At 38.8% G+C, this 12,248-nt stretch overlaps 1 protein-coding gene across 1 annotated transcript in view; it reads left to right on the forward strand.

The window, feature by feature from the left end:
* The window catches only part of PDE11A (phosphodiesterase 11A), a 388,181-nt gene that overhangs the window by 61,080 nt on the left and 314,853 nt on the right, over positions 1-12,248 (forward strand). The window contains exon 2 of the mRNA XM_035007663.1: positions 3,709-3,867. Coding sequence (XP_034863554.1) covers positions 3,709-3,867 — 159 coding nt within the window. The remainder of the gene's footprint in view (positions 1-3,708; positions 3,868-12,248) is intronic.

Consider the following 12,248-nt stretch of genomic DNA (forward strand, 5'->3'; position numbering starts at 1 on the left):
GTGTCTTTTGATTGGGGCATTTAGCCCATTTACATTCAGGGTAACTATTGAAAGATAGGAATTTAGTGCCATTGTATTGCCTGTAAGGTGACTGTTACCGTATATTGTCTGTGTTCCTTTCTGGTCTATGTTGCTTTTAGGCTCTCTCTTTGCTTAGAGGACCCCTTTCAGGATTTCCTGTAGGGCTGGTTTTGTGTTTGCAAATTCCTTTAGTTTTTGTTTGTCCTGGAAGCTTTTTATCTCTCCTTCAATTTTCAATGACAGCCTAGCTGGATAGAGTATTCTTGGCTGCATATTTTTCTCATTTAGTGCTCTGAATATATCCTGCCAGTCCTTTCTGGCCTGCCAGGTCTCTGTGGATAGGTCTGTTGCCAATCTAATGTTTCTACCCTTGTAGGTTACATATCTCTTCTCCCGAGCTGCTTTCAGGATTTTCTCTTTGCCTATGAGACTCGTAAGTTTTACTATTAGATGTCGGGGAGTTGACCTATTTTTATTGATTTTGAGAGGGGTTCTCTGTGCTTCCTGGATTTTCATGCCTGTTTCTTTCCCCAAATTAGGGAAGTTCTCTGCTATAATTTGCTCCATTATACCTTCTGGCCCTCTCTTTCTTCTTCTTCTGGGATCCCAATTATTCTAATGTTGTTTCGTCTTATGGTATCGCTTATCTCTCGAATTCTGCCCTCGTGATCCAGTAGTTGTTTATCTCTCTTTTTCTCAGCTTCTTTATTTTCCATCATTTCATCTTCTATATTACATCTTCTATATATACTGATTCTCTCTTCTGCCTCATTTATTCTAGCACTTAGCGCCCCCATTTTTGATTGCACCTCATTAATAGCCTAAGAGAGAACAAAATGCTAGCAGAGTAACCACGTCCCCAGAAAATATACTTTAAACAAATCAGAAAAGACCTGAAGCAGTGGGATAAGAAAGGGAAAGAGAGAAAAAAGAAAAAGAAAAAAAAGAAAAAGATAAAGATAAAAACAAAAACAAACAAAACAAAACAACAACAACAAAAGAAAAACCAGAATGTGATCAAATATGATCTATATGGTATATAGATCAGTGCCACACACTAGATTTGGGGTGTATTTTGGTCTTTTAGAAGAAAGTGCCTCCCAAAATTTTAAAGAAAGAAAAACTTATATATGTACAAAAATAAGGGTTGATATGATGAAGGGATGGAATATGACTGTAAAAATGGAAATTATAAGAAATTTTATAAAAGGAATTGATAAGAAGTTGTTTGAAAAAAGAAAGAAGAGGATTTAAAAAAAGAAAAAAGAAAAAAGAAAAAGAAAAAAAAAGGGAGAGGATGTGATCAGGCAGGGGAATAGAAAACACCATATACTAGAGATTCAGGGTATATTTTAATCTGTTAGAAGAAACTATCTCAAAATTTTAAAGAGAGAACAACTTATATATATAAGCCAAAAATATGGGTAACTATTATGAAGGGATAGAATATGACTCTAAAAATGAAAAATAAAAATGTTTTTTTTTTAAAAAGGGATTGATAAGATGTTGGTTGAAAAAGGGAAAAAGAAAAATTCAAAAAGAAATAAAAAGACAAAAAAGACAGTTAAAAAAAATTAACTTTAAAAGACTAAAGAATCATGGTAAAAAAGCCGTGAATTCTATGTGCAGTAGTCCCCCAGCGCTGGAGTTCTGCCGTTCTCATTGATCGGTAAACTTGGTCTTGGCTGGCTGTTCTCGCTGATATTCTGGGGAGGGGCCTGTTGCCGTGGTTTCCAAATGTCTCTTCCGGAGGCGGAATTGCCCCGCCCTTGCCCCCTCCCGGCTGAGTAATCTGCTCGGGTTTGCTCTCCAGGGCTTTTGTTCCCTGCGAGCTCTCCGTACAGCTTTGGAGGCGGAGAGTGAAAATGGCGGCCTCCCAATCTCCGCCCCAGAGGAGCCGAGAACTCGGGGCCCTGCTCCTCAGTGCGCCCCCAGAGAAAAGCCGTCAGTCACTCCCGTCTCCCCGGTCTCCGGCCGCACTCCGTGCTCACCCGACCTGCGACCGCGCGTTTCTATCTCTGGCACCCGACATCGGGTGGAGTCTCCAAACCCAGCAGATCCCTGCGGTGCACTCCCGCGCGGCTCCTCCCGGGGGAGGAAGGTGAGTCTCCCCGGATCTGCCGCTTGTTGGGTCCCTGCTGGAGGAGCAGGGGCCCGACTGTGCCGCGGATCACGGTTTATGGCCACCCCGAGCTGAGAGCCCAGGCCTGGGCTCCGCCTCTGCAGCCGGCTTCCCTGCTCTGGTACCTGGGAGCTCTGTCACACTCAGGCACCCCCGGTCTTTCTGTGACCCCGAGGGTCCTGAGACCACACTGTCCCAGAGGGTTCCACCCCCCGCTTAGCCACCAGAGTGACGTCCCTCAGCGGAGCAGACTTTTAAAAGTTCCGATTTTGTGCTCCGTGGTTCTATCACTTGCCAGAAGCGGCCGCCAGAGGCCCCTCCCCCGCCGTCTATCCTCCCGAATATCACCGGGGATTCACTTCTCCGCCCGTCCTACCTTCCAGAAAGTGGTCGCTTTTCTGATGAGAGAGTTGTTGCTCTTCTTTTCTTCGATCTCCTGTTGAGTTTGTAGGTGTTCAGAATGGTTTGATCCCTATCCAGCTGAATTCCTGAGAGGAGACGAAATCCAGGTCTCCTACTCCTCCGCCATCTTGCTCCGCCCCCTCCTTCTACATTTTTAATTAATTTATTTATTTTGAAAGATTTTATTTATTTATTTATTTGACAGAGGGATAGAGAGCACAAGTAGGCAGAGCGGCAGGCAGAGAGAGAGGGAGAAGCATACTCCCCGCTGAGCAGAGAGCCCAAAGTGGGACTCGATCCCAGCACTCTGGGATCATGACCTGAGCTGAAGACAGACACTTAACCATCTGAGCCACCCAGGCACCCCCGTTCTACATTTTTTAAGCTGACATTCTGTAAAGAAGCCCTTTCTCTCCTCCCTCCCATCATACTGGTTTTTTTCTTTTTGTTTTTGTTTTTTTTAAAGTATCATTATGGGCTCATAGGTTCTTTTTGCATAGGACATTTTGACTAGAAGTAAAGTAGTGCTTTTCTGCATATATTTTCATAGTGCTTAATATGAATTTATTAGGTCTTTTTCTTATATGATACTTCATAATCAGTTGTCTATGTGAAATAACATATTTGAATAAATAGCATAGTGTGGAGCTCCATTAAAAACACTTGCCCCTGGGGGGTGCCTGGGGGCTCAGTTGGGTAAGGATCCAACTCTTGATTTTGTCTCAGGTCATGATCTCAGAGTCCTGAGATCAAGCCCCATGTTGTGCTCCACGATGGTCCCCACGATGGGCATGGAGCCTGCTTAAGATTTTCTCTCTCCCTCCCCATCTGCCCCTCCCCCTGTTCTTGAGTGTGTGCTCCCTCTCTCTCTCTCAAAAAAAACCAAAGACAAAAACACTTGCCCCTTCCCCAACTTTGAGATGTTGTTGTAGTCAGGTTTAAAGTTTTTTCATCATTTGCCATGGTTAACAACTATGGTAGTGATTTATTTTCATTTATTTTCCTTTGGTGACTTTAACATGAAATCAAATCTGGTATTGTTATTAAAAATTAATTGGGTAAAATTCCTAGTGATAAAATATAATACACAGAAATACACTTCTCTCCCCTTCTCCCTGACAACAATGCACATGCATTTAATGTCCTCTCTGTCTTATTTTTAGGATCGAAGGTTCAATGATGAAATTGACAAGCTAACTGGATACAAGACAAAATCACTATTGTGCATGCCTATCCGAAGCAGTGATGGTGAGATTATTGGTGTGGCCCAAGCGATAAATAAGATTCCTGAAGGTGCTCCATTTACTGAAGATGATGAAAAAGTAAGTTTTCATGCCTTTTGTGAGTTGTACTCTCCTTGATCACTGATTGCTGTTCTCCCTGAAAAGGACAGGACTTGTGTGAATAGTTGTTGGATTAACCTATTCATAGATCAAAGAGCTTTTTCTCATGTTATACAAAATGTAATGGAAGTTTGGGATATTTCATAGAATGTGTTACAATTGAAAATAATTACTTCATCTTTTTCTTAGTTTACTTTTCATTGCAAGCCTCAGTAGTATTCTTTCCTTGGTCTTTATCTTCCGTATACATAAGCTTTTTAATTGAGGATCACACCACCACTACACATGGCCCAAGGGAAGATATGGAATTAGGAGGATGACTGTGTTTCAGAAACTGAACACTTGCTCTTGTGTTTTCATAACTACCATGAAGAATTGTTTTATCAGTTCTTATATAAAAATCTCAATAAAATGAATGTTATTTAATTGTTATTCCAAATTACTAATAAAGAGAACGTTATTTTTGTCTCTGAAGAACAGTTGGCTTTGGTAGAAGTGATGTATTTTTGTTCTGAAATGTTAAGTTCTTTCACCATAGTTTATTCCAGCTCATATTAAAAGAGAGACTCTTCAAAAAGCTGGAGTTCTTTCTGACTTTGAAGCTCTTACCTTCATATTGAATAAAATCTGGTGGAATATTTATGAAATTTGTGGTAAAGCAAATCTCAAATTAGTTTAAGTTTGATGACTGCCATACACCTATTTGATTAAAAAAAAAACACTTTATAATTTAACCTTCTGGATGTGAGCTTGCTATTTGCTAGTGCTAATTACTAATGCATTAAATGAATGCAAATGTTCTGGTACAAAAAGTCAGCGTAAAATATGATTATAAGGAAATAAGATTTTTAAGTGAAGAGAGTCCTTTACTGAGGTCATATCTGTAGTTGAATTTGAATATCCCAAATCCCAGAAAAGGTTTATAAACCCTTAGAGCATGATAGGACCTCAGACAATTTCTTATCGATTCAGTGAAAAACTACAGTGTGAAGGCACTTGTGTTGGGGCTGTAGGAAGCACAAAGATAAAACCCAAGTGTTTATGCCATCCTGGAGCTGAACAAGGCAGAAGGCAAGATCATTAATAAGATGACCTAGAACATGCTATGAATGCCTAGGAAAGGGAGGGTTCATCTCACCTGAGGAACCTGAAGAGGCTTCTTGGAAGAGGTCCATTTGCTCTGATCTCTCAAGAAAGCCTAGGCTTCCATAAGACAGAGTCGGGTGAGAAGATGAGGGCATTTAGGGATGTATACAATGTAGGCTGCCTCATTCACTCTGCAAATGCTTCCATGGAATGTACCGATAAAGCAAAAATGTTATTTTGTACCAATGTGACAGAGTCTTATAATAATGTGCCTCTTATAAAGATTCAGATAAAAGGATTAGAGTTTTGTGTTTTTCCAAACATACAACCACCTGCCCACGACATCTTCCAAACAGTTTAGTTTATGGATGGTAGTCCTGCCTTCACCCTGCCTCCTTCATTTAAAAGGATCCTGTTATATATTTAATTCTCATCTCTGATTGCACCTATGTTAGATTTGTTTTCTGAACTTCTCTCAGTAGATTTATACTTATGGCCTAGGGCTTCATGGGCTCTGAATGATTTACAGGGAAGGTCTACACAGGGCTTTGTCTTGAACAGCATCAGTGTTTAGCTCTATTGAGAACGAGGGCTGGGACGGAGGTCCGGCCCCACTAAGGACAAATGGGCCTGCTTTGGGTGAGACACTTAATCTTGTGACTCTCCTTTTTCTGCCCTGTCAACTATACTATTCACCATTTACAGCATGAGAATTAAATAAGATCATAAATTACAAATACTTTGTAAAATATAAGAAGCTAGGTAAATATAAAACATAAATTTTTATTTTTAAATTATCATTTCCCCAAGAGTTTGAAATGTTCTTCTATATTTGTCACTTATCCTCAGGCAACTTACTTCTTAGATTCAATGTCATTTGAGTATCACATTTGTTCCATGTGTTATATTTTTCTCCTTTGCAATTATCCCATGTGCCCACAATTGCATTTTATTTTTCAGCCTCTACAATTCCCTCACCTGATTTAAAAACCCTACTCTAGTCTTACTTCTTGGATGAAGTCTTGCCAGTTAGGGCAAGTTGATTATGCTCATGCAGGTGACACTAGATGGAGAGTATTTTATCTCAACTTCTATATCTGGTTATTGTTTTTTCCTGCAGGGATTCTTGTGTTTATAATATATTATAAACAAAACAGAAGTGGTGAAGAAGAAAAGCAGAAAACAAAATCTAGAAATGATTAATGGGAAAGAACAAGATCTAGAGACTTGTTTCAAGTAAGAGAAGATGTTGTGACATAATGACCACATATAGGCCATAGCAATAGTCTACCCTGGTTGAAATTCCATCTCTGCCATAGCTGTGTAACCTTGGGCAAGTTGCTTAGTTGTTTTGTGCTCCAATTTCCTCCTCTTGGAAGAGAGATGATAATAATAATACCTATTTCATGAGGCTATAGGGGGATTATATGAGAGAATACAGGGAGAGAACTTGGAAGAGTGCCTAGCACATAGTAAGTCCTCATAAAAAATTAGCTCTCACTGACAGCACATTAATACATGTGAGATACAGTCTGGTCTCTGTTTAAAAACTGGTTCTATATAAGTTGTCTATAAGTTTTTATTAATGACAGCCTATATACCTGTTCCACTATTGGGAGTTACAACAATGAAATGAGGCTTATATGTCTTTATAAATTCACATTTCTCTTGTGTGATTGTTAATGCATTGAGTATTTTACTTGGCACAAGTAAAAAAGAAAAGTCTTGGCATAAGACTATGCTTATACTAATTTGTATTCTACTTTTTAGAGTTATTTCTTACATATATGTCCACATGTGAATGTAGTCTACATTTGCCATTATTAGGGATTATGAAGTTTTTTTCTTTTTCTTTTTCTACATAGCCTAGTTTGCTCAGTCATTGTCCTATTACTGGAAATTTGGGTTATTTCCAGTTTTTCACTAATTCAAAATAGCCCCTGAATGAACATCTTGAACAAATTACCTTTTTCTTTTGTGTTATTTCCTTTGGGTATATTCCAAAGACTGAAATTACTGAGTCAAAGGGCGAGAAAAGTTTTATAGCTCTCATTCCAAGATACAGATAGCTTTCGGGAATACTGAACCTATTTACAATAGTGGTACAAAAGTCTACAATAGGTACAGAGTCCTGCCACCTTTGTTCAGTCCCCATTTTAAAACTCAAATTAGTTTTCCGCAGTCTGCCAGCCGGTTTCAGACAACCTCCTCCCACACTCACCAGCATAACTTAAGCAACAGAAGTTTCAGTGTTGCCTGCAAGTAAGGAAGAAAGGAAGCGAACTGGAAGGCCCGTGCTCAGTGCTAGGTAGGGGCTCCAGATCAGATAGCCTTCGAAGCAGGTTCAAGTCTTTGCGCTGCTGCTTATTAGCTGAGTGACCTTGAGCAAGTCACTCAATTTTTCTTAGCCTCAGAACGTCTGTAATAGTGTGGTGAGGGATAAAATAGATAGAGATATAAAGTGCTTAAGGTAGCACTTACCAGTAAATGAACTTCATGAAATCTTGTCATCTATTTCAAAGTAGAACTAAAATAATTTGAACCTTATTTGTTATTTTACTTTATACACATAACTGCTATGTCATCGTTTGTATGGGTAGTGATAAATTTATTGCACATTTAGCGTAATATGATTTGTATGTCCTGATATCTTAAAATGTCAACTTCTGGAGAGCATCAGCTGTGTTGTGTTTGGTGTAATTCCAAATATTTTGCAATATGAGAATCAGTAAATTATTTGCCTGGGATAAATTGAAAATTAAAAGTGGTATATTCATTTCTGGGCCATTTATATATCTAACACAGTTGTGCATACATCATATTGTGTTTCTTGAAAATTCTATGCCTATATTTCAAGGGCTGTGCCGTATCACATAAAGTTGATGGAAAAGCCTGGAAAGGTCATCAAGATAATTTCCCACCAACCCTGCCCTCATCCAATGCAGGAATCTTTACCTGACAGATGGTCATCCAGACCCTGCCTAAAAACTTCACTTTTAATGACTTTAAAAGCATCATACTCTTTAAAGTTCTTGCATAATAGCAGTAATTTTATCAGCAGTGGTTAAAGTTTTGTGTGAAATAACAGTCTACCATAGGCACATATTAATAATTTAAATTACATACTGACAAATTACTAGTTCTGTAATTCACGTTGGAAGTGCACACAAAGGCAGATCATACAAAGGAGATGACTGGAATTTCCTGGTTCACTTCATGGGTTTCTAGCAAATGTCCCTGTTCTTCAGTGATATGTATAAGCTAGCTGATTTAGGTGGTATGACTATGTTCCTTTCATCCAATTAATTTATCACTTTGTTATTCTTGGGTGAGTAAAGAGAGGCATTATTTTGCAGAATAAAATGAGACCTGGATGGGGAGCAAACACTGGTTATCTATCAAGATGTAGGGGCAGGCCAGATGAAACCTGGAATATGGCAATGAACATGGGCTCTTATCTGCCCTTCCCAGTTTGCTCATACCTGGTCCCCAAAGGAGCCATTTCTTATTGCAGTACTTCATAAAGACAATGTCTATTACATTCACTTTCCAAAGCTGACATATAAGCAGCTGTGGCTTGAAGTTCTCCAGCTAATTTCAACAGGGTTTCTTTAGTGTGTGGTCACCTCTCTCCAGCTCATAATTCAGAATGTTCAGCCACCCTGCTGCTCTCCTTCATGCCAGCATGTTCAGACACCCTGCAGAGCTGGGATGCAGCCAGCTGAGCTTGGCTACTGGGACTGGCCACATTCCAGCAATTTGTTATGGGTGACGCTGCCCTGCCAATTGGTGTGGAGGATGGTGCACGAATGATGCCAATGAGATTTGCAGAAGCTGGAGTTTTGTTATTGACAACAGGCCTGAAACTTCCATCCAAGTAATGGGAAGGATTTGATAAGCTCTTGGCTTTACATTTTTAAGCTGTTCCTGATTGTGCAAAGGCTAATGTTTAGGATCCTGGTGAAATGTCAAGGGTGCAAAATGTGTTACAATTCATTTTGATGAGGAGTAGGGAAATTGAATACGTCTTGCTGATAGGGGTGACAAATTGGGGGTCCCAGAAGACTGAATGCAGCTCACAGATGTGTGACTTGCATGGAATTTGACTGGCATAAGATTGATTTTTTTTTTTTTAAAGTCTTTGGCTGCCAGCTTTAGTTCTGCCATAATAGCCAATCCCTAAACAACTAGTCAGTTTAATAAAATCAGCTTTTTTTGTCATCTTCTAAAGAGTTAGTTTCTACACAAAGGTACTTTCAACAAGTACTTTTTAAATAGTTGTTATTTTGAAAAATCTCTTGTATACATGGCTAGTGGTATTGCAATTCCGCCAGGCAAGTTTATGTGTTTTCTATTAATGCTCTGTTGTCTTTTGGATACTCAAATGCTAAATGAGCAGTGAATTAACTAATTGTAAGAAGTGGCCTTTGTATTATCTCATTTTTCCCACTTTTCTACCTATATTCCAATTAAGTTAGATTTTCAAAACTGTGGCAATAAAATTATAATTAAAAAATCAATGTTTAGGGGCGCCTGGGTGGCTCAGTCGGTTAAGCGTCTGACTCTTGATTTTGGCTCAGGTCATGAACACAGGGTCGTGAAATTGAGCCCCGTGTCAGGCTTGTACTCAGTGCGGAGTCTGCTTGAGATTCTCTCTCTCCCTCTCCCTCTGCCCCTCCCCCCACGCTCTCTCTCCCCCCCCGTAATAATAATAATAATAATAATAATAATAATAATAATAATAATAATAATTTTAGGTTTTAGAAGTCCTGGCAGATGGCTCTTGATTTCAAGTTATACTTGATCAATAAAATTGCAGTCCTAGAAAGATTTGGATGAAATCTCCTAACTTGTTGATTGCAATACTTTATCTACATTTAAACTGGCTAGTCACTGCACTCTTTGCCTTCTAACAGCTATTACCCATGTCCCATATGATCACTGTGAAATTACAAGAGCTTCAGAGACTCATTTGTTCATGTTCAATGTATTCCCTGGACTATATCTGGGCCAAGAGGTTCAGAAACAAACAAGATCTACAGGAAAACCATTACCAACACAGTCCCTGTCAGAACTTAGGTTAAACTTCAGGGAATTTTTCCTATTGGTGAAATACTGTTGTGGACTTCTAGCTCTATTCTCTGCCTCTTCCTTAGGCAGTCTAACTTTGGGGTAAGAAGGCAGTTCTACCTGTTGGGACCATCTTAGGGGTTCACATTCAACACAAAATGGTCACTCCGTCCCAGATTTGGTCTTGTGCTTGACTTATATTCATATCTAACTGCACAAAAGTCTCTTCTTCTTTATCCTTTTCTAAGGTTTAAGTCGAAGTCTGATGTCTCAGATTTAAGGAGACACTATTCCGAAAGTGATTATTGTTTGTTCTTAATAGTGGTTCTAATATTTTATAGTGTAACATTTTTTCAGATGTCCCCAATGGTTGCAGTTGGATTTTGACTAACAATTAATTTAGAAAATATATAGTGACCAAATAATCAGGAAGTAAAAAAAAAAAAAACTAGTAATACAACAATTGACAAAATGAGGGGCAGTGCCTACACGGTACATTTTATATGGCAGATGCAAATAATGCTTGGTATGCCTGTAAGTTTGCAGGCCCCTTGCAGAAATTCTGATGTCATCAGATGACTGATAATGCTGGCATTTGTAATTTCCTGCTTTCTTAGTTTCTCTTTTTTATACCAAGGAAATGATAAGTGCTTAGATGCAGCATCCTTCTTTCTATCTCTTTCCATATACTTTGCTAAACCTTGGAGGGTAGCTTGCATTTAGCAAGAACATGAAATAGCAGGAACATGAAATAAATGAACTAAATAATTTACATGGCAATAACTGTTCCAATGCAAAATGGAGAGGATTTTGAGTGATCGTTGATCCGAGCATCATTTTTAGCAGCTGAATAATGTTCCATTGTGTGGAGGAACCATTCACTGACTCACTACTGACTGAGTTTCTACTTAGTAGACACTATTTTTGAGGCACTGTTCCCAGTACTGGAGTTAAACTGATGAATAAGACGGACAAAAATTCCTCCTCTCTCCGAGTTTAATTCTTGTGGTAAAAACAGACAATAAATAAAGTAAATATGTAAGTATATATCATAACTTTAAGTAGTGATTAGATGTATAATTTTTATAAATTAGATAATTAAACAATATTTTCTGTAGTTTCTATTTATATGAGTGTGCTTTACTAAGGCTAGGTAATATCAAAAGGGCTCACGATAAAATAGTGTCTTTTACTAGGGAGCGAGATTTGATCCAAAACTCCTTCTCAAATAACTATGATAAATTGTGATGGACTCTTCAACTGAATCTCTTTCTTTTTTTCCTCTAAACTCCAGGTGTTCATGTAAAGTGTGTGTCCCTCTAGGCTGCCTTAGGCGCTAAACTTGAAGTACAAGAAAGTGTTGTCTTTTTATTGTGCTTACCCCAAGTATCTTTGTGTTGCATCTGCTCATGAGTATCACGCTGTAATCAAGGTATCAAACTACCACCAACTGAACTGGGGATGTTAAGAGACCTGACGACTTTAAACCTGACACTGCCAGGCTATAGATATATAGAGCTGGACGTTCAGGACTCTGGGGCATCTGCGAGGGAAAGGCCAGGGGCTGAGAGGAGTTCAGTGCATTCTGATTTTCAGGGACTGATAATACACCTATGGCTTTTACTAGCTGGCAGGACATGAAATATTCTTATTCGTCAAGCCACTTCTAAAAGTGCAAAATGACAAAAAACTGTCATATAAACTCTATGTCTGATTTGTACATGGCTTGGACAAGGGAGGATGATATGCAATCAGCAGATCAGAAATAAATAAGCACTTGTTGGCAAGAAGAATTATTTCTAAAGAACTAGAACAGGGTGTTGTGGATTCTTGGTTAGCAAAGCTTTCAAATTAAGACAGATTAAGACTGTCTTTGAATAATTAGTTTTGTGTTACTGTCTGAATAAATCAGCAGGGTTTCTTCTTTTCACCTTAGAGGTTGAAATACTTGAATTGGAATTTTGAAAACTTAGGTCAAATTCTTTTTTGATTAAAAGTGAAAGTTAGGTGATGAGTTTAATAAGTTCTTTATAGATTTTGGATACTAGCCCTTTATCTGATATGTCATTTGCAAATATCTTTTCCCATTCTGTCGGTTGTCTTTTGGTTTTGGACGATGGACTCTGAAAAACAAACTGAGGGTTCTAGAGGGGAGGGGGGGTGGGAGGATGGGTTAGCCTGGTGATGGGTATTAAAGAGGGCAC

The sequence above is a fragment of the Mirounga leonina genome, unplaced genomic scaffold (assembly GCF_011800145.1).
Source record: "Mirounga leonina isolate KUSES-001 unplaced genomic scaffold, KU_Mleo_1.0 Mir_151, whole genome shotgun sequence".
Classification (NCBI taxonomy): domain Eukaryota; kingdom Metazoa; phylum Chordata; class Mammalia; order Carnivora; family Phocidae; genus Mirounga; species Mirounga leonina.